The sequence below is a fragment of the Lagenorhynchus albirostris genome, chromosome 5 (assembly GCF_949774975.1).
Source record: "Lagenorhynchus albirostris chromosome 5, mLagAlb1.1, whole genome shotgun sequence".
Lineage (NCBI taxonomy): Eukaryota > Metazoa > Chordata > Mammalia > Artiodactyla > Delphinidae > Lagenorhynchus > Lagenorhynchus albirostris.
Genome location: NC_083099.1, coordinates 80,497,582 through 80,521,497, shown reverse-complemented (window position 1 = coordinate 80,521,497; position 23,916 = coordinate 80,497,582). Strand labels below are relative to the sequence as shown.

Sequence of the window (23,916 nt, the reverse complement as noted above, 5' to 3'; positions counted from 1 at the left end):
CCTGCTGGATCCTATTTCACACACACAGCTGCGGACCTCCGTAAGAAAACGGGGAGGGGACCGCTCTAAGGCACCGATTCACAGAGCCCTGAGGCCCGGTCACTGGGCGGTGGCGACGCCAGGCTGTGGGCATCACCACTTCTTGGGAGAGGGTGTCCGCCCCTACACTCGCATCCTCGCTGGGCGCCCGGAGGCATCCCTCCCCAGGCAGCGGCGGGGCTCCCCCGCTCACCTCCCGGCATCCATCGGCATCCGCCCGCGCGCCCGGAAGAGCTGGAGCTCGGCGGTCCAAACAAAGCCCACGGGTATTGTTGTCTAGTGCGCTCCGAAGGTCGCCTAGACTACCCGGCGCGGCCCCACCCACAGCGTCTGGCAATCTAGACCAGTCTGGTACCAGGCAGAAAATGGAAAAGCCTCCAGAAGAGGCTCTGGCGGAATCATCGGAAAACCAAAGTACAGCCAAGTCCCCAAATGACAGCCACACAGACAGCCAGGAAGACAACAGACAGAACCAGGATGAAGTGGAAGCTGATGACCAGACTGATCACGGAGCAGCTGACCAGGCTGCCCAGATAGTGTCTGCCCCGGCTGAACCCAACGTAGTTAATGAAGCTGACCACAAAGCATATGACTCCATGGGAGAAAGAACATCTGATCGGGCTGACCTCAGAGCATCCAACCATGCTCATCATGTTGCCGATCTTAGAGCATCTGATCAGGTTAACCGAAGCATGTCAGAACAGATGGACGACAAGGCATCTAGCCAAGCTGGTGGCGTGGAGTCTGAACAGACTGACAGCCAGATGTCTGCTCTGCCTGAACGAGGTACTTCTGAACAGACTGAACAAAGGGCTTCTGAGCAGGTTGATCACAGAATGTCCAGCCTAGCTGAGAGAAGAGCTTCTGAAGAGATTGACTGTAAACCATCTGTCCCATCTTTACAAAGAGCCTCTGAGCAGAGCGATCACAGAATGTCCCTCCCGGCTGACCAAAGAGCTTCTCAACAGATTGAAAGTAGATTGTCTGGCCTGGTTGAGCGAAAAACTTCTGAACAGATTGATCATAGATTGTCTGACCAAGTTGACCACCGAACATCTGTAAAGACGCACCACGAAGTGTATGACCAAGCTACTAAACCATCTGAACACCAGGCTGCTGACCCTGACAAGGCTGGCAGTGAATCTGACCAGGCTGACGATTTAGTGGAAGAAGAGGATGATTACACAGAAGACAACCTGTTTGACTATGGAGCATGTAGCCGGTCTGATGATAGATTATTCCACCAGCTTGGCTGCAGCAAGGAAGACAAAGAGGCTGACTTCAGAGTACAACCCTGCAAATTTGAGCCTGGCCAGACAGATGGCAGCATAACCAAGGCTTCCCTTGAAACTGAAACGGAAAGTGTAGCTGATCTGCAAGCATTCATCCCATTTGATCACGGATTGACCAGTACTTCCCAAACAAAAGACCAAGCCTACTCCCCAAGATTTCCCTCCATCTCATCCAAATTGGACTATATCATCAGTCAAGAAAAAACTCAACCCATGGAAACCAAGCCTGTAGGTTAAAGGGGCATTTGATACCCACCTGGGAGGTTGGAGGTTAAGCCAGGGGTCTGGCAGAATGTAGGAAGAGGGCACATGTTGTGGTATGTGTGACCCATAGGATTCAGGAAGGGCAGGAGAAGGGTGGGAAATAAAAAGATGGATTGCCTTCTCTGCTACACTAAGTAAGGCCATTAAGGAAGGATCAACGTACCAGGATTCAGGAGACCTGGGTTTCAAGTCCTGGTTCTGCTGCTAACACTGGGACACTAAGTCATTCCCCCTCTGGGCTTCTACCAAAGGAAAGGAATTTGGAGTCAGTTGGAAATCTCTGTGAAGGGAAAAGTATTTGAAGTAGATTGGAGATGTCTAAGGTACCTCCCAGGACTCAAGGTGCATTACATTGCCTGGAGAATCAGCCAGGTCTCTCATAATAATGTCTTTGCTCTTAATTCCTGGTGTTCAGATCCCATCAATACCAGATTCCACTGATAACAGCAGCAATAGCAACAAAACTTCCTGGGGATTTTCAATTCATTAAAGACTCTCTTGGGGGATATTTCCATTTTAGGTTGATATTTCAGAATACCAGGAAAGAAGGAGTTTTCAGGCATACAATCAACCTTATAAGAAGCAGTTACCTCCTATAGTACATGAAGATCCTTATCAAGTTTCACTTCGATACGTGGAGAAACACCACATTCTGCAAATATTCCAGGTAAACCGCTCAACCTCTTTTTTAATTGTGAGTTTTAAAGTAATTATAATGTAAACGACAAACTTTGACTTGGCTTATAAGAGGTACAAGAAAGGGCGTTTGCTATAAAAGGGATATAATCTTAATGAGAAGTCAGTAAGTGCATTAAGACGTATTAACCAAAAGTAGTAAATGATAAACACCAAATGAATGATTTTTATCATGATGTGAAGCCCTTCAGAGGAATTAGAGATCTGATAGGTTGGTTGCTAGGGAAAAAATTTGGCCCAGGGTTAAAGTTTGAGCCAGACTAGGAAGGAATGACAAAATAATGGCAATTGAAAAGGAGAGAAAAAGACTTTCCAGGCAGGAATATAATACTTTCAAAAGATGACCAACCTGTGACTATCTAAGAACCCACAGTCTTTAGGAGAAAAATGACATAGTTAAAAGTTGCTTCCAATTCTTGAAACTACAAATTTTATAGACCTCAGGATATGGGGCTGGAACCTTCTTTAAAGTATGACATTCCTTGGCCAATACAGAATTATAAAATGTTATCACATTTATAAAGTTTTTGCTGTTTTGTTGTTTTTGTTTCTGTTCTCCTGACGTGTATTTTTATGTTAATATTATTATGCAGCAAGGTGTATATACATATATAATGACATATATACATGAAATAACTTTGTGGTTAGAAAGTTGTAAGTAAGAGTGGCCCACCCCAAATGAAAGCATTTAAACTGGAAGAATTTAAGTTTAAAGAAGTAGGAAATAGAGGAAAGTGCACAAATTTTAAAATCTGTTAGCCCAGGGCTCCAAGCTAACTTTGTCCCTTCTCATCTTTGTGATATGGAGGAAATTACCTAACTTCTGTGAATCTCAGTTTCCTCATATAAAATAGAGATAAGTGATATTTGCTTTATTAACACTGCTGTATGCCTTTTCTTTCTTTAAAATGTCATTTTGTGGGAGAATGCTAATGGCTGGATTTTCTGGCTTTAACCAAAGAAATACTAATTATTAAACTCAAGGATGAAAGCCGTAGAAAGTAGAATTCTAATCGTTCTGTAAGTAATTTTCTTTATCTGTCAAGAAAAAACAATGCTTATGCATTGAACGTTGTTATCAGAAAAATTAGTTATAAATATGTGTTCAGTAGACACATATATGAAATAATTAATTAGCGTGGATGCATTAAACAGACCAGAATATTTTATACCAAAAAATTTGCCCTATTGTTATTCCCTGCAAGTGAGAATTTTGCTTGCTTTATTCTAATTTTTTGAGTTATTCAACAACAGTAAAACATATGGAAGGGGGTCTCTGAAGTTTTTTATGTTCTTCCTCATTTATTATTACAAACGCTGAACATCATTTTCACCTTTTAGAATCAAATGCCTTAGGAGGAAGTTTCTATGTAAAAATCATACAGTGTTTTAAAATTTTTATTCCAAACTTTTTCTTTGACCATTCTTCAAAGCAAATAATTTATTGATTTCTCAGTCTAGCAAAATCACAATTCTCAAAACCTTTCTCCAAAACTCTTTGATCTTAGAAACTAGAAAAATATACATTATTATTTATTCCTAAATTTTTAATCCCTCCACATTTTACCTTAATTTGCCCAAATTTATCAGCAGTAAGAAAGTAATTTGTCACTATGTAGAGATATACGAATTTCTTTAAAATGCTATGGTACATGTTAGGTTAATGTAAAAGATTGCTTCAGGTATAACCTGACCATATAGCTTTAGCTCAGAACCATAATGTGATGCCTTTCTCTCTCTCTCCCTCAGCAGATCACTGAAAAGCTAGTCTATGAAAAGCCAGAAGACCCCCTGAGTTTTATGCTGTGCCAGGTATGGAATAGGAAAAAAAGAACAAGCTTGTTATTCTGTTCATTATAAAATATAGCACCCATACAAGTGTACAAAACATATACAACTCAGTGAATTATCATGAAGTGAGCACACCTGTAACTACCATTCAAGTTCAAAAAAAATTAAAACATTACCAGCATCCAAGAAGCCCCCTTTCTTTTCTTCATGGTTATCACTTCCCACAAAGGGACTATTATTCTGAATTTTACAATAATGACATTCTCACTTTTCTTTATAATTCTACCATGAAACATGAATCATGAAACACTTTAGTTTAGACTTGTCAGCCTTTTTTTTTAATTTATTTTTAAATTTCTTTTTTTTTTTTTTTTTTTTTTGGTGGTTAAGAGCACGACTTCTAGAGCCAAAAGCTTTACCTTTGAGACTTTAAAAATGTTGTTTTAATTTTTCATGCAATTTTAAAAGGCTACTTTCCATCTACACTTATTACAAAATATTGGCTCTGCTCCCCATGTTGTATAATACATCCCTGAGCCTATCTTACACCCAGTAGTTTGCCCCCCACCACTGGTAACCACTAGCTTGTTCTCTACATCTGTGTAGGCTTGTCAACCTTTTAAACTTTATGTAAAGGGAACCATGTAGTAGGGACTCATTGGTTCATTCTTCTTCTCAAAATATGTCTGTGAGATTAATCCGTGCTGTTGTGTGTGGCTGTAGTTCATTCATTTTCATTGCTGTATAGTACTCATTGTATGAAATGCCACAATTTATCTTTTCTGTGATAGATGTGGACCTTCAGGTTATTTCCAGCTTGGGGCTATTACAAAAAATTTTCCTAGAACTTTCATGTGCGTGTCTCTTGGTGCACATATACACACATTTCTCTTGGGTGTATACCCACAAGAGAGAATGCTGGATTGTCAGGTATGTGTTCGATCAGCTCTAGTAGAGTATTTCAAACAATTTTCCAAAGCAATTGTACCAATTTACACTCCCAACAGCAGTGTATTTTAGAGATCCAGTTGTCTTACATCCTTATCACTTACACCCAACACTTAGTATTATCAGTATTTTCAGCATTAGCCTTTTTTTTTTTTTTTTTTTTTTTTGCGGTATGCAGGCCTCTCACTGTTGTGGCCTCTCCTGTTGCAGAGCACAGGCTCTGGACACGCAGGCTCAGCGGCCATGGCTCACAGGCCTAGCTGCTCCGCGGCATGTGGGATCTTCCCGGACCGGGGCACGAACCCGTGTCCCCTGCATCGGCAGGCGGACTCTCAACCACTGTGCCACCAGGGAAGCCCCAAATAAATTTTTTCAAATAAAAAATAAGAGGCTTCCAAATCAGAAAGGAAGAAGTTAAAGTTATCTTTTCCATTTAAAATGTGTAGCATTCTCTTGGTTTTCTATAACTAGGATAATTTCAATTGTATCCTTAACATTGTGAATATTATGCTGTGTAGACTTGAGTTCTGTCATACTCCTGTGACAAGTGTTGTTTTTGTTTTAGCTGGCAGTTAACATGGTTAGATTTGAATTGTAAGCTCTCTCTCTTGCCTTCTGTGGTCATAGCTCAGGTCAGTTCCTTAAGCCTACTACTACTTTGAATCTGTCCTATGAATGCATGATTCAGAAGTCAACCTGAGGCTTGTGCAGAGTTCATGCACAGAATTAAGGAATCTCCTCCCCTCTTCTAGGATTTCCCCTCACTCTTCAGCATCTAGCCATATTTGACCAGTCTACTTCCTGTAATTCTTCCATCCAGAAAGACAGGGGGCTTTCTGTCACAGTTTGAGGCATTCTCGTGCAGCCATAGCTATGTCTGTGAGTCACGACTGTCATTGGGTCAAAATTACAAAAAATGAGAAATTCGCTCCGTTTGGTCACTTGCTCTAAGTTTAGACTCCTCTCCAAAATCTGCCTGTCTTTGCTTAGTCACCGGAACCTTCAGGTTGCTGTGAGGTTTTTTGTTTTGTTTTGGTTTGTGGGGTTTTTCTTTTGTGGGCAGGGTTGTATTTTATCCATGAATACATAGCTGTATTTTATCCATGAATGCATAGCTGTTATCCATGAATACATAGCTGTATTTTATCCATGAATACATAGCTGTTGTTTGCATCGTGTGGAATGTGTAGCCAGTTGAACTGGTATTTAAAAGCAAAAAGCCTCAATGTGATCTACCTGGTATGAGAGTATCTGCCCAGCAATCATAACTGAGATGATCATCTGATTCTTATTTGCAGAATTCATTTTTTTTTATTGCTTACTCTTGCATATAGGAAGCAGATCTTCCTTTTTAATATATAATATATACATATGGGTTTTATCACATAAATTTAAGTGTGTGGTGTTTTTAGTTTATTTAGTTCAAAATAGTCTCTAATTTTCATTATGATTTCTTCAACTTATGGATTTTTTGACATTAGATTATTTATATAAATTATCAAATATTAGATATCTAGTTGCCCTTTGGTTTATGATTTCTAAGTCAATTGCATTTTACTCAGAGATCAAGATTTCAAATCTTTGAAATGTGTTGACTTGCTTTATGATGCAGCATATGGCTAATTGCCGTGAATGAATTAATTGGAGTTAAAAAAATATTTATTCTGCAATTATTGGGAAGTGTCTAAATATATCCACTAGATCAGGTTTGCTAAACATGTTGTTCAAGTCGTCCAATATTATTGTGAATTTGCCTATCTCCTATAGTTCTGTCAATTTACGCTGTGTATATGTAATTGAGGCTATGTTATTCGGTGCATATGAATTTAGAGTTCTTATATTTTTCTGGTAAATTGAATTTTTATCATTAAGAGGTATAACATGAACTCTACTCCTTTCAATATTGTTATAGCTGTACCAGATTTACTTTAGTCAATATTTAAATGGTATATATTTATTATTTTTAACTTTACTCTGTCCTTGTCTTTTAGATATCTTTCTTATATATAGCATGTATTATAATTTTTATAATTATTCAAATCTGATAAGCTTTTAATTGGAGCATTTAGTCCCTTTATATTTGATGTTATTAAAGATACATTTGGGTTTAAATCTATTGTCCTACCATATGCTATTTGTCCTGCCTGTTTTGTTTCTTTTCCTCTACTTTTTATCTTCTTTTATTGTTCCATTTTTCTCTCTATTTAGAAGTTATACTCTCTTAATCTTTTTTTTTTTTTTTTTTGGTTTCACATTGGGGTGATTTTTAAAAATTAATATACTTTATTTTTTAGAATGGTTTTAGGCTTACAGAAAATTTGAGCAGAAAGTACAGTGAGTTCCCATTTACTCCCTCTCCTTCCCCCATTTCCCCTATTATTAACATCTTGCATTAGTGTGGTAGATTTGTTGCAGTTGATCAGCTGGTTTGATATATTATTGTTAACTAAAGTCTATGGTTTACATAAAGTCTCTTTGTGTTGTACATTCTATAGGTTTTGACAAATGTATATGATATGTATCTATAATTACAGTATCATACAGAATAAGGTCACTGCCCTGATAACCTTCTTAATATTTTAAATGGTGTCCCTAGATATTATAACACGTATTCGTGACTTATCAAAGTCTAAATTATTTGTACCAAGTCAGTACAAGGACTTCTGTATTTTATTTTATTTTTATTTATTTATTTATTATTTATTTATTTTTTACATGACAATTTCTTGAGCATCTTTAACAGTCAGGAAACCTGCAAATTAAATTTACAGTAAGATAATATGTAAAACCACAAGATAGCAAAAATTTAAAAGGACTTCAGTATTTTAAATATCTATATATTTTAACCCTACAAGATAAGGTAACTCAAAGTAGACCAAAACTGCAAGTGAAAAAAATTCTTTTTCATTCTCCTCAGGTACAGGAAATGATACAAAACAGAAAGAAAAGTGAAACCTACGAAGAATGAATCTCTCCTCAACATTGTTTACAACCATCAGTGTCAACACTATGTTCTGTTTCCCACTCTGAAAAATCATTTTTGAATGGTCATTTGTAGTGACTCTGCCTAAATGTGTTCTTATTTTTTAAGTAAAAATCTACCGGGTAGCTTCGTAAAATTCACATAACAGTTACAGATACCTCTGACTCATCATACAAAAAACATAGGCACATATACTTATCCATGCATTGATATTTCTGTACTCATTCCTCCAAAGCACTGAACAGAAACACGTTCACAAATCCCAGAGAGGATCAAGAAAAGAATATTAGCAATTTATACACATTCCCAAAAGCATACAAACCCATCATGTCTCGAAACTGTTTATAAAATTTTCAATCGGAAAATGTGCAGAAAATAATTCGTAACAGCACTTTTTTCTCTCTTAAGGGAAGGTAACTGTTGTAAGATCTCTTTTCTTGTTTCTTAATACCTCCAACAAATTTTTACTGTTTTCCTCTTTGACCCTGCCTGTTATATTCTGACATTAATGGAAGTGATTTAATCTATTCCAAGGGATAGTCTTCTCCTGATTTTTAACCTAAAGCAAAACTCAGACATGTTATACTACTCTGTATACACCTATGGGAGAGGCAGAATGTCACTTCCTTATTACCTTTAACCTCTGAAGAGTATCTGCATCGTGTGGAACGTGTAGCCAGTTGAACTGGTATTTAAAAGCAAAAAGCCTCAACGTGATCTACCTGGTATGAGAGTATCTGCCCAGCAATCATAACTGAGATGATCATCTGATACTACTTTTGTGAGCTGAACCTTTCATTTAATTGCTGTTTGAACATTATAGCAGACTTGATTCTTCATATTGTTTCCCTGGCGATTTGGTATAATTATGTGGTGTATTGCAATGAATTAAGCCTCTGTTTGAACAATCATGCCTGATTGTTGTTTTTTATACCTGAATTTCATGTCTAATAATTATAGTTTTAAAATCTCTACTTAAAACTTCAAAGCTTCTTTAGCTTTTTCTTCAATTGTCCACAAAATGTGCCAGTGCCCAGACTCCAGGCGGATAAGCAGCCTTTCTGTTGATTGTGGGCTGGCAAAACCAGGTAAAAGCTGATAAACTTACAGTGAACCTGTGACAAAACTTTGAGTGACATGACTAAGGTTATAATTAATCAGTTGCTAGAACAAAATAACCCAAATATTGAAGGGTCCACAATATCATTAGTGATCAAAAACTTGGATGTTATCAATAACATCTGAAATTAAATACTGAATTTAGTTCACTGGTTTTCAGCCCTAACACTTTACTATGTTTCTTAAAGCAGAACACCTCAAACTAGTCCACCTCAGCCACTTCAGCCCTTCTCATTGACATTCTGTGATGCATTTCAGAGCTGTCATTTTGACCTTTCACCGTGAGGCAGTGGACCAGAGGGGATGGGCTCGGTATGGTCCAGTGATCCTGTCTGAACATGTTTGGCTGAAAGGAGAAGGGAGAAAATGGAGATCAGGCCTCACTCTCAGTGACTCAGGCTCTCTACTAAAAGATCTGTATAGTGCACAAGATCAGTCAGCGAAAAGTATATTCAGTTCTTAGTCCCTAAGTGGTAGGAAGTAGTCCCAGACCAGGAGTAAAGGTGAGTCTCCAGGTGGAGCTGGCTGTCAACTAGAAGAGGAATAGGAGTCCCAACCTTTTCAGAGTAAAACTGACAGAGGACATGGAATGACACATGGAATATAAAGGTAATAGGAATAAAAGTTTCAATGTCAGAACAAGCAGAGATCAGAAGATACGATCTCCCTTGAAGGAATCCCCCAAGGATGCTTCTAAAAAAAGGAGTTATTCCTATAGATATGAGGTGTGAGTGTCTCAAGTATTGATATTAGATTTTACCTGAGCAATCCTAGTGACGCTCCCTCACTGCGTTCCCCAGCCACCCCAATCTCCTCACAGTAATAGAGAATGAAGCTACTAGAACAGTTTTCCTGGGCATATCCCTTCCTCTCTTCCATTTAAAGAATAAACATGACATCATTTGTCATTAGGGAAATGTAAACCAAAACCACAATGAGATGCTACTTCACATCCACTAGGATGGCTCTAATCAAAAAGACAGACACTAACAAGTGTTGACAAGGCTGTGGAGAAATTAGAATACTTATACTGGTAGTGGAAATGTAAAATAGTGCAGCTGTTTTGGAAAACAGTTTGGCAATTCTTCAAAAAGTTAAAATTATCATATCACTCAACAGTTCCAAACCTAGGTATATACTTAAGACAACTGAAAATATATGGCCATATATAAACTTGTACAAGAGTGTTCATAGCAGTGTTCATAATAACCCCAAAGTGGAAACAACAAAAATGCCCATCAAGTGATGAATGGATTTTTTAAATGTGATGTTTGACAGATGAATGGATAAACAAAATGTGGTTTATATATACAATTGAATATTACTCAGCCTTAGAAAGGAATGAAATTCTGACACATGCTACACCATGGATGAACCTTGAGGACATTGTGCTAAGTGAAATAAGCTAGTCACAAAAGGACAAATACTGTGTGATTATACTTATATGAGGTGTCTAAAGTAGTCAAATTCAGGGACTTCCCTGGCAGTCCAGTGGTTAAGACTTTGCCTTCCAGTGCAGGAGGTGTAGGTTCGATCCCTGGTCGGGGAGCAAAGATCCCACATGCTTCGCGGCTAGAGTAGTCAAATGCATAGAGACAAAGTAGAATGGTGGTTATCGGACTGGGGGAAGGGGAAAATGGGGAGTTGTTTAATAGGTATAGAATTTCATCTCTGCAGAACGGAAAAGATCTGTTGCACGGCAATGCAAATATACTTTACTGAACCATACACTTAAAAATGGTTAAGATGGTAAATGGCATGTGCTTTCTACCACAATTTTAAAAAGTTAAAAATGAAAAAAGTTATATATCCATACAATGGAATATTGTTTGGTTATTAATAAAAAGGAATGAAGTACCAATATATGACTATGACTTGGGTGACCTTAAAAGCATTCTGTGAAGTGAAAGAAGCCAGTCACCAAAGGCCACATAGTATATGATCCCATTTATGTGAAATCTCCAGAAGAGGCAAACCCATAGAGAGAGAGAGTAGATTAGTGGTTGCCAGGGGTAGGGGAGGGGGAGGAGTGGGGAGCGAATGCAATGAGAATGAGGTTTCTTTCGTGGGTGATGAAAATGTTCTAGAATTAGATAGTGGTAATGGTTGCACAACTCTGACTGTCCTAAAAGGCACTGAATTGTACATTTCAAAAGGGTGAAGTTTATGGTATATGAACTATATATCAATAAAGCTGTTTTTAAAAGATTAATGTGAAGATAAATATTTTAAGTCCACTTTATGACAGAGGAGAGTGAAGGAGAATAGCTATGAAACTCAGAAACAATAGAAACAGGAATACCCCAACCTTCCAGAATTATCCCTCTACTTCCCCCATTCTTTACAAATCCCCTTGTTTTACCCTTCAGTCTCTTGCATACACTTTATTTTCTTTTAAATTGGCCTCCTGTTATTTCATGTTTGTGTGTATATGTATGTGAGTGTGTTTCCAGCTCACTGAGATATAATTGACATATAACATTGTGTGAAGGTTAATGTGTACAATGTAATGATTTGATATATGTATATATTGGGAGATGCTTTCCATGATAAAGCGTCCTATTATTTCTTGACCTACTTATTCTCAGTTTTACTCACCCTCTCTCCTCCACTTACCTTGTTTTGCTCTTATGTCATCAGCCTTTATGTCAACACTCTGCAAACCACCTTTTCTCTTTTTCTTTTCTCTTTTTTTTTTTTTTGGCTGCACCACGTGGCATGCAGGATCTTAGTTCCCCGACCAGGGATCGAACCCATGCCCCCTGCATTGGGATCACAGAATCTTAACCACTGGACCACCAGGGAAGTCCCATGCAAACCGCCTATTCTTGTGAATAAGAAGTTGTGAGTATATAATTATAATTATGTCTGCTGATGTTTTTGTACTCACATTTGTCCAGATATGTTTTTGTATAAGAGGGGTGTGGACAGGTATGGTTCCAGATGGCTGTGTACCTATGCTTGAATCTTTATGCCAATAATTTGATTGGAAACATTGTAAGGCTAAAACTCAGATAAAGAGAATTGTGTTGTTATGAGTGGCAAACAATGTTAGTGTGCCAATGCCTTATTCGGCTTTCAAAAGGCTATTTTTTTACCTGCAGTGTTGGCAGAATTTGCAACAAGTTGACACCAGACAGACAGTGGTAGTGTGGCTTATTCTTATGAACAGATAGGATTCCAATGGGTAGAGTTAAGTTGTCTGCCTAATTCTGTGTTTTAATTTTTTTAAGAAAGCCAAAGCAGTCCTCCTCAAACTCCATTAAAATTACAGTAAATATTTACAAAAAGAAGTAAATCCATTTTAATACTCAAAGCAAAAGGGAGAGAAGCCAGAGATTTCTATGATTTCTGTAAACGGAAAGCAGATGGGGCAACGATAATGGATAAATTAGGGCAGACAACCCACCTAAGAACCCACAGAAGCAGCTAAGTGCAGGATGTTTTCCAGGCAGACCTCAGACAGCTCCACAGTCAGCGTGGGCAGGTACAGGGGAGAGGAGTGAGCGGTGAGTAACAAAGGACTCCTCCTTTCTTACGACCTTTATACTCTATTTTGGTCACCCACCACTGGAGCCACGCCTTGTCATCACCAAAACTGTCCCACAATGAAATCACGCATATAGTCAAATTACACTTCCAGAAATGACACTGAACCTGGAGAATTTTATAGAGAAGATTTGTTTCACATTTTTATAATGAGAGAAAAGTGGGGATAATTGTCCAACCTCAAAATTGACCAACCACAGATTGATCAAATAAATTGTGGCATATCCATGCAATGAAATTCTATTCATCCAATTAACGTTGCTGTAATTATTGTTTAATTATTTGGATGAGTATAGTTGGATCTACCCCGTATCATATAACAACATACACATACATACACAACAATATACATATTTACATATAAAGAGTTAAACAGAGAAAGAGACAGACAGACTGAAAGAGAGAAAAGAATAGGAAAATATGAAATCTTGACTTGGAAAGCTCTTTTGAAACGTAATGCCAAAGGCAGAAATTATTAAGGACAATATTTATATAACTGACATGAAATATTTTTAAATGTATGAGAAAAAGTTAGCAAAAAGGCAAACGATTAATTGAGAGTAATAGATGCAACGAATATGTCAGGTCAATGTCCTAAATATGTAACAAATTCCCAGAAATCAGTTTTTAAAACTGTAAATACCCCCAGTCAAAGAAGAGGGCCAAGAATATGAGTGGGAAACTTACTGAAGATAACATATAAATAGCCAAAGAAATATAAATTAAAACAAAAATTAGATACCAATTAAATATTTTTTATAAACAAACAAAAAAAAACTTTCATAGATGATACCTAATCTGGCTTAAAGTGCAGAGAAATGGGCACTTTCTTATACTCCTGTGGGGAGTACATATTTTACAACCTCTCTGGAATGCAGTTTGATCCCATGAATCCAAACACTTTAAAATGAATATACCCTTTAGCCAGAAATTCTAATTCTAGGAATTTGTATGAAGAAAATAATGAAATGTGGTTAAAATTTTCCATAGCATTATTTATAATATTGAAAAATTGAAAATCTGAATTTTCAACCTGAGAGGTTCAGTAAGTACATAATAGCATATTCATATGGTGAGATACAATACATCCACTAAAATTATGTTGTAGAATAAACTCATAGGGAAATGTCTGCACTGTATTGTAAGTAAAAATAACTGGTTTAGAAGACTGTAAATAAGTATGATCCCAATTATTTTGTGAGAAAATGTAAAGAAGAAAGGTTGAATGTGCCATGAAGGTAAATGCCATGTTTTATTCCGGCTAGTACTGTACCTGACACGTAATAGTACCTCAAATAGTTCCTAAATGGATGGTTCCACACCAAAATGTTCATTGTGTTTATCACTGAGTAAGGAAGTATAGTGATTTTTATTTTCTACAATGAACATTCATTCATTTTGTTATCAGAATAGAATAATGAATGTTGTTTTTAAAGCAGAGAATAATTTAGGGCAATACTTAAAGAAATGCAGATACAAAAAAAAAAAAAAGAAATGTAGATACCTCCATATAATTGGCACTTTGGTCCTGTGCTTGTGGCTCTACTCAAACACTATTTAATAAAATGAATTTTTTTTCCCCAGGACTGAGTAGACCTAACTCACCCTAAACCTCCCGGATCAGAAATTCATTCATTCATTTGAAACTTACTCTAGTTTTGGTGAAGCAACAAGGGCAGAGGAAAAAAGACAACAAATAAATTAATAAGATAATAATCGACTGTGATTATTTTTTGAAGGAAATAAAACATGATTATATGAGAAAAAGTCACTGGCATGGAGAAGGCAGGGTACTTTAGGTAGGGAGATAAGGAAAGGCTTCTCAGAGGAAGTGAGAGCTGAGCTGCATTTCAAGGTTGATGGGAACCACTGGGAGAAATGGATTTCCGCTAATGGGAATAGCAAGTGCAAAAACCCTGTGGCTGGAACATACACAGGGTGAAAGTAGTACCTAATGAAGCTGCAGAAGAGTACATGGGCAACTTGTAAGCCATGGTAAGGAGTTTGGATCTTATGCTAAGGGCAGAGAGAACTACTGGACTTTTTATACAAAGGAATGACAAAATCTGATTTATTGTCTTAAAAGTTCTCAGAACAGTTCTGATAAAGAGGGTAACTTTAAATTGCATTACAGAATCTTCTGCCCCCAAAATCTAATAAAATAAACAAAAACTTTTAAAAATCAAAAGTATATATACTTAGTAAATACCAAATTGAGAGACCACAACCTATTCACTGTTCTTCAAAAGCTGGTGGCCAGGAAAAGAAAAAGAAATTTCTGGGGGGAAAGCAGAGAAACACAGCTGTATTTGTAAGAAGACAAAGGTTTACAATTCTTACTCTTACCCTTACATCCAGACAGCGTTGTTTCATCTTTATTTGGACTTCTAACCAGGAAGTAGTGGGCATGAGTGAGGGGGCCGGCTGACTCCTGACGGAGGTGCCATTTCAGAGCTAGATTCCCAAATGAGACTTGGACCCAAGTCCTGGAGTCTTCTAACATAATTGATCAGGCCAAGAAGGAGACAGCTATGGGGACTGAGAAGGAACAACCAGAGAGATGGAAGCACAAGGAGAATATGGTATGATGGAAGCCAGAAGAGAAAAGCAGTATGAGAAAGATGGCATCATCAGCTGTACCATCGGCTGCTGAGCGACTGAGTAAAATGAAGACAAACGAGAGTCCACTGTTGTTTATAAAACAGAAGCAGACTCACAGACATAGAAAACAAACTTATGGATACCAAAGAGGAAAGGGGGCTTAGGGGTAAATTGGAAATTTGGGTTCGCGGATTCACACTGCTATATATAAATAAACAACAAGGGCCTACTGTGTAGCACAGGGAACAATACTCAATATCTTGTAGTAACCTATAATGGAACAGAATCTGAAAAAGTATATGCATATAACTGTGTCACTTTGCTGTACACCTGAAACACTGTAAATAAACTGTATTTCAATAAAAATAAATAATAAATTAAAATAAATTTTATATTAAAAAAAAAAGACGAGTCCTCTGAATTTGACAAAATAGAGGTTGTTTGGAACTTGCCAAGGAGTTTCAATGGCGTGGTAAGAACAGAGGCAAGGTTGAATCTGGTTGAAGATTAACAGTGTCCAATAGATCAAAACAAACCAATTGATTAGGAAAAGTATACTCATTCCACATACTGAGACCAGAGATAATGTTTTCCCTTGGGACCTCTCAGACCCAACGTGTAAGACTGTACACAACATCCTCAATACCTCTGCAATAAACACAACAAGTTCCATAGACTTGCCTCCTAGTATCAAACATCAGAGATAATATAGAGGTTTTTCTTCATTGGGTAAAAAACTGCACTAACTGGTTATTTTATTGGTATATGATTATTCCATATAATTGTTCCTTATAATAACAATAAATGGTTATTGAAATGGGCTAAAGTCCCTTCCAGTTGTAAGAGTCTATTAATACTGGTATGTGCTTTTCCAGGGAAAGGGTTAGACTTGCTTTTCGAAGTCATTTTTTGGTGACCATCATCTAAAAAATATGAACAAAGTGAAGCGTTCATCGTCTATAGGCGCCGAAGAGAAAATGAGAACGTCAATTAACTTGAACAAAAGGGTTGCTGAGTTAGAGAGAGGACCCATGAGAGGTCAGAAAGCCTGAATTTAAGTATTTCAGTAAAATTTGCAAAGAGAGTCAAGACTTGCTGGAGAAAAAGCCATTTTTAGCAGCACTAGAGAATTGTGCAGACCTGGGCCCTGCGGCTCACTGTTCTAAGGTTTGGCTCAGTTGTTTTTTAATATAGAAGCGGAGCTTTAATAACATTTAAAAAGTTACACTGATTGTCTAACTACACTCAAACAGTATATCCTAGTAGTTAAGAGTACAGGCTGTGAGGACAGACCAACCAGAGTCTTTCCCTCTAAACAGCTCTGTAACCATGGGCAAGTTATTCTCCCCTAACCTCCAGCTCCCTCATCTTTAAAGCGGGGCTTAGTGATAGTATGTACTTCACAGTGAAGAGGAAATATGACAATGCCTGGGACTTTTAGTAAGTACTGAAAACATGGTAGACAGCATCATGGTTTGGAGAAGTCTTTCTTTCCCCTGAAATTGGTGATTAGAGCAAAAGGCTTTATATAACCCACATTCTTATTTCAAAGAACTTCCAGATATGGGGCCAGTCTCTTTCCCACCCAGTTTACACTACAGCTCCCTCCCTCCCCCATTAAAAGGTGGATTTTTGGCTTCCCTGGTGGCGCAGTGGTTGAGAGTCCGCCTGCTGATGCAGGGGACGCAGGTTCGTGCCCTGGTCCGGGAAGATCCCACATGCCGGCAGAGCGGCTGGGCCCGTGAGCCATGGCCGCTGAGCCTGCATGTCCGGAGCCTGTGCTCCGCAACGGGAGAGGCCACAACAGTGAAAGGCCCGCGTACCACAAAAAAAAAAAAAAAAAAAGTGGATTTTAAGTGAGGGGTCTGTTTAAGGAGTGCAGTGTTTGTGAATAGAAACATTCCAGTGGTTCTTTGTTCCAAAGATGAGAGAGAAGCCCCATGAGGGTTGGAAAATTTGAGGGTGTGTATAGGACCAACATCTGGTAGTCCAGTTAGAAATCACATTAGTCACCAGACTTGTTAAATTGCCTTGGAACTACCACAGAGAAGGAATAGCAATGCAGGGTGATGGGGCAGTGGTATGGCCAGGCAGAGACTGGGCACACATACCTCCCTTTAATTCCGGGTTACTGAGGTGCACTGAAGATGGATTCAGTTTGAGAACTGGGGTACTGGAGTGTGGGTGAGACTGGCAACTGGCTGCAAACCAGTGAAGGGGGCAGAGCATCCTCTGGTGCTTAGGGGAGCTGTTTAGGGTTGGGCGAGCATCGTTATCAGCTAGACCTGTACAGCTCTCCCTGTCTACCCTGAGGCTGCTGGCAGTGAGCCAGATGGTGGATGGTGGTAAGGACCAAGAGGAAGGGACCACAGCCTCTCCCAGTCCAGTCACTTAAGACAACATCACTTCACTCTCAGAGGAGTATATACGGGGAATCTGAAGGGGGATTACCTGGGAGATACCCCCCCATCTCCTCCCCATATCCTCCCAAACCACTGGAGTCTCAAGTCTAAATTGTAATGATAGGAAGAAAATATCTAAGTCTTTCTAACTGAACTGAGATTTTTGGTAATGAGAATTTACTGATGAGCTTTGGAATGGGGTTAAAAATAGTTAAGGGAGCCACCAAGCCAGAGGGAAGGAGAGATTAGCAGAACAGTTAGAAAGCACTTACAGTATTGGAAAAATAAACCAGTCATACTTACACATTCAGGACCTGAAATGCCTCATCTAATCACTTACAGATATTGTCTGAAAATTAATCTTCCTTTTCCTAGCTAGTCTCTGGTTTCTTGTTATGGGTTTTGTGTTCACATTATCTATTTTGAAAAGATTCATGTTTATTTTCTCCCCACATAATCCTAGTAAAAGAACATAAAATGCCTAAGATATGAATGGAAACATATGTCCTTGTCTGCATCCTTGCTACTTTACCATAAAGACTTCCAAAAGAACACGTTTTTAATAATTTACCTATTTCTCTGTAACATAGATCGTTTGTAAACATATGAACTACAAAAAAGAGTCATCCACATTGCATCATCCAGATATAACCCTGTTGATATTTAATTTCTTCCTAACTTTTTAATATATACATATATACACTTTTTAAAAAAATAAAAGCGTGACAAATTGTACACACTATTTTGTAACCTGCTTTTTTCACTTGTAGCACTTAGAAGAGTGTCTGGAACATCATAAGTTCTAGATAAATAGTTATATAAATAAATACTGAAGGAGGGAGGGAGATGCAAGAGGGAAGGGATATGGGAACATATGTATATGTATAACTGATTCACTTTGTTATAAAGCAGAAACTAACACACCGTTGTAAAGCAATTATACCCCAATAAAGATGTTAAAAATAAATAAATAAATACTGAATATAATAACTGAACATATTTCCATGTCATGAAGTATTTTTCTTTTTTCTAAACATTTTTATTGGAGTATAATTGCTTTACAGTGTTCTGTTAGTTTCTGCTGTACAACAAAGTGGATCAGCTATACATATACATATATCCCCTATCCCCTCCCTCTTGCGTCTCCCTCCCTCCCACCCTCCCTATCCCACCCCTCTAGGTGGTCACAAAGCACTGAGCTGATCTCCCCAGGGGATGCAGCTGCTCATGAAGTATTTTTCTGTGGCTTCATTTTTTTCATCACAATTGCATAGGATTCCACTGTGTGAATTTTGCTATCTCTAACCATGCCCTGCAGAGCTGAGGAGGAATAAGTCATGTGATGGACTCAGAGATGCCCCGTGCAGGCCCCCTCAAGGGGGAACATGCTGCCCAGCTGCTGGGAGTACTGGCATCTCCAGCCTCCACTACCAGCCCCCTGCAGGGATTGCTTTAGCTACAAGCACCTTCCCAGGGCAACCCACATCTAAGGACTGATTATAGAGGGGCCCAAGGCAGAGCGACTGTGATAGGGCATCCTCCTCTAGAGTTTCCTGGGGCTGTCCACCCTGCATGGCAGCTCAGCTTCTCTCTCTGCCCCGTCCTATTTCTTCCCTCTTCCTTCCATGGGTGTTTACTCGCTAATAAATATACTACACACTGTACTCTGTCTCAGAGTCAGTTCCTGAAAAACCTAACCTGACCCATGAGAACTCCCAAAGTCTATTGATTAAGGCACTCAGTAAATCCTGACATTACTGCCAGGACCCATGGCTCATGCCAGGCTAAATAAACTGTGATGCACGTATCCGTGATGTGTTATGCAGCCATTGAAAGAAATGTTTGTTTTGTTTAGACGTTGTTAGTGCTGTTATGACACATGGCGGCTCCAGAGGGAAGAAGGAAAGAAAAAGGAAGGGAAGAGAGAGAGGGGAGAAATTCATTGAATAACATCAGATGAGTACTTGAGCCCTCTCTCTATCTCGCAGTCTTTGTTTCCAGATCTCTTGCCCCTTATTAGGCTTTGGACCAACTCAGTGGGAGCATTTACTTGGGCAAGTACTATCCCCATAAATGTAGAGTCTGCAAGATATAGAAACTGAAATTAGACATGACCCTGGACACATAAATGTGTACCAGCCTGACTGTGAAGAATTGGGACAGTGGATAGGACTTTTAATGCATAAGAGCAGAATTAAGAATTAAATCACACTAATAGAAACAAATCAAATCAAAATCAAAACAAAAGCCCTGAGTGTGTGTTCGAGGAAGCCCAGACCTCCGAGGAATCCAGAAGGTGTTTGCACCTGTCAGAGTCACACATTCCAAAGTAGCAGAAATCTACTGGCTGAAAGTTTCCTGTTACTTCCGGCCTCAGAGAGGCAGACTCAGGCAGCATCGGGCTCAGCCCATGTGAGATGCCTTCTCCCAATCACAGACCACCCTCCCCTGGTCCCAGAGGTTCAAAGGATTGGTACAGGGTAGAAAAGCACCTCAGGCCAGAGCAGTGTGCACAGTGGGCCGGCACAGTACCAGGAGGTGGAAGAGGGGGAGAGGGCAGGTGAGTAGACCCATTCCACTGGGCAGGGAAGATAACTGCACTCTTAGGGGTTGGGGAAGAAGTTCATTTCCTGATGAACAGAGTCTATCATTTTTTGTAATTTAGGATATTGTGACTATTCTGTTCTCTTTAAACTGTACAAACTGCTTTCTTATCCCCTTTGATATTGTCCAGTTCTCAGAACTAAGATAATGTTCTTCCAGGGGGTGTTACTCACCCATCCTGATTTCCACCTCACATTTCCACCTCTTCACAGAAAGACCAAGAAAAATCCAAGAACCCTGGGAAAACCTCTATCTCCTGATTAAATCTCAGATAGACAGACACTTTTGAGGACCTCCAGTTTCCATGTAGAGTTAAAAAAGCAAAAGGAAAATTAGCCTAGCAGAGAGAAAGTTTCTTAATATTCTTGTCAGAAATCATTTGGTCCTGTCTACTCGTAATGGGATTTGTGAGGCAATTTACTCATGTTTCTTCTCGGCAAACAGTTCAGCTTAATAAATGTTGAAATAGGTCAACAAATTAGCTTTTATCTACACAATGTTATTTTTACATAACTTATTTTTACTCTTCACCAGTTGGTGTTTCCACCAGGATTTGCAGGTTGTATTTTTTTGTTCTAACAACATTTCTACACGTAATACAGATTAAGTTTCAAATAATAACAGTATCATTTTATGTTTATGAGCTTAAAACCCCACTTATAACTAGCTTTAAAGATATTTATGACATTTAGAATTTTTATGAATTTTAATGTCTTTTTTTAAACTAAAGATAATGTTTATTGATCACTTTTGCCTGAATAGAATCGCCAAACATAAGAACTCACTTAGATTTTATATATATATATATTTTTTTAAGTTATATATATAACTTGGGTTGTATAGTTTTCAAACCTTATAAAAAATGTTTGGCTTTTATTTTTCTTTCTCAATGAGGAGAAAATTTCCTTATTTTTCTTTCTACTACAACAGACTATTTTTGCTTTCTGCAACAATGGGCTTATAAATCAATCACCTATATTTTTTTTAACTATCTGGAAAGAATCATAGACTGGTAAGTACACAGGGGATCTTAGGCATCATCTAGTCAAGAAAAACAAATGAACACTTGGAATTTCTTTTGACCTCTCCTGCTTACATTCTTACGAAGAGCAAACACTGATCAGCCCTAGAATATGCTTCCCCTTGACGCTGAAATCTGAGCCTCATGGCCATGAAGGCTACCCACACCCCTGGTGCGTCACTGTTCCCTAACCGGGGCAGAGACCAAATTCATGAGGAGGTGTCTTAATTTCACCTGCCCCAAGGAATCTCCATGGTACTCCTGCCCTGGGGCTGGGCATCCCACTGGCATTGCCCACACCCGAGGTCCTCACTTGGCTGAGAATGCCTGAGCCATTGCTTACATCTTACTCCATGACTTCAGGTGAGTGAGTGACTCAGCTCAGCACAGCAAGCATCAGGGACCTAAAGCAGTGCTGTCTCATAGAACTCTGCAAAGACGGAAATGTTCTACATTTGCTTAGAACACTTGAAATGTGGCTAGTGCAACTCAAGGATTGAATTTTTTATTTTATTTAATTGAATTAATTTGAATTTAAATAGCTACAAGCCTCTACTAGTCACCACACTGGTCAGAGCAGGTTTAGAGCTGTAAAGCAAGAAAAATGAATGGATGTGGGCCATGGGGGTCATGGCCATGGGAAAAAGCTCCTCCTTTCATCATTCCCACGACCTCGTCATACCCTAAGTGTAAGCAGACCAGCAATTGCCCTGATCTAATCTCCACAGCCATCTTTATCCCCATCTCTGAGTCATACAAGTGTCTAATTTTGTTCTGGGTTTCAGAATCTGGGCTAAGGCAATAGCCTATTATCTGTTTCATCCTCTCCTATTTCTCCTTTTTTTTCTTTTGTCAATCCAAATTTCACTAATAGGAGCTAAAGTGTGAGGTGTGGTTTGTGTGTTCTCTGGTCCAACAAACTTGGGTGAGGAAAAGAGGTAATGAGCTTGAAAAAATGATCTCATGCCTGATGGGTGAGTCTCACTTCTTTTTCCTCCTGCTTTGAAAATTGGTTTGTTTAGCAAGCAATAGTGTTTAGACCTATTCAATGTGTCTGGAAACATCAACACTGTAGGGATGAATAATTTTTAGAAGAAAACAAACTGAATGAAGACACAAGAAAAATACATAAAGAAAACTCCAGCCTTTCAAAACTCTGTACTCCTCAGAGCAAAGGAGTTCCCTAGAGGTTGTGCAATTTGAATAAATCATCATGGTGCCAGGCCACTGGGCAGTCTTCCACAGGGTGGAGCTCACAAGGGCTATTCCTGTGTGTGGAAAAATTTTGAGGTGAACTGTGCACTTTCAGGCAGGGGCAATGTCGTCTCTGAAGGGGGACAGCTGCTATTCCATCCTCTGCCCGCTACCAACCCCATTTTTTAAAATTCATCCCATCCCATCCACTTCCTTACTAGCTCTCCCAAATAACAAAAAAAAAGAAAGAAAGAAAGAAAGAAAAAAATCAAATATATATGAAGGAAGCACTGCTTTGGAATAACACAGGAAAGTTTCAGTAAACCCCATATTTGAAAAGTTCATCCATACTGGGAGCTAAAATGGAAGGGGGGAAGGGCAGATACACCATATTATCAGGAGTCAGTCTCTACTCACAGCCCGAAGCCCCCAAATCATGGGTTAGGAAGTTCATCTGTTTGTCTGTTCTCTGTCCTCAGGCCTCTTTCCCTGTCAGGGTGTCTTCCCTCTCCCTTTGGAAATACAAGAACGGTTTCTACTAAAATCATTCACAATGAGGCATTGACATCGATGGCTCATGAGGCTCACGGTGCCTCTTTTATATGTATTTGCATTTTAACCAGGAGCAAAGGAGGATTCTTGAGTTATGGGAATTTGGAAATTAGAGTGAAGAGTGAGGAACACTTTGAATGGAGGTTGAGGGTAGAAGGTTCTCACCTTGTCAACTTTGTTTATGTGATTCCCCTTCTGGCTAAACTTGTAAGGAAAAAGGGCAGGGGAGTATCTCTTAATTTTAAAGAAACATAAAGGGAGGTGGTATCTCCCTACGTTAAAAAGAAGAAAGATCAGCAACAAATTCAATACAAAGGCCTGGTTTAAGAGTCAGGAGATCAGGACTGAAATCTTGACCCTGAAAATGACACATCGTTGATCTTGAACAAGTCACTTTCCCTCCCAGAGCCTTGGTTTCCTTGTCTGCACCATGACGGAGCTGACTATGAAGCCTCTCGGTTTGCAGCCAGAGCTGATATTCAATCATGCTATGAAAGGGCACATGGTCAATAATGGCCCTGAGATAAATGACATCTTAATTTCTCCCTAATCACATACCTTCTCAGTAAGACAAAACTACTAGGAGTGTAGTCACTGACTTTAAAGTGTGTCACTCATCAAGTAATTTGAAGTGTATAATTTTTGTTTCTTTACTGCAATTATTTGTCAAATGAGTTTTTTAAATGTACAGCAATCTATTCCTTTGTGGGTTCAGAATTAACTTATTAACAAACTTGGGTAAAGAAAAGAAGTAACAAAAAAAGAAAGAAAAAGAAAAACGGTAATGAGGTGCCAGGTTAGATTGCCATAGCAGAGGCCAGTAGGGAAGAAAAGCCACACACGCACACACACATACACATA

General features: G+C 38.8%; 1 protein-coding gene across 2 annotated transcripts; it reads left to right on the top strand.

Moving 5' to 3' along the window:
* Positions 1 to 404: 404 nt before the first annotated feature.
* TEX55 (testis expressed 55) lies at positions 405 to 11,919 on the top strand. 2 transcript variants are annotated; one of them, XM_060149332.1, is made up of 4 exons: positions 405 to 1,559; positions 2,116 to 2,262; positions 4,041 to 4,103; positions 11,857 to 11,919. In XM_060149332.1, the coding sequence occupies exons 1-4, from the start codon at positions 405 to 407 to the stop codon at positions 11,917 to 11,919; spliced, it is 1,428 nt and encodes a 475-aa protein (XP_060005315.1). The 2 variants fall into 2 exon arrangements, with proteins under 2 accessions (XP_060005315.1, XP_060005314.1); XM_060149331.1 differs by lacking the exon at positions 11,857 to 11,919 and adding an exon at positions 7,948 to 8,890.
* Positions 11,920 to 23,916: the final 11,997 nt, after the last annotated feature.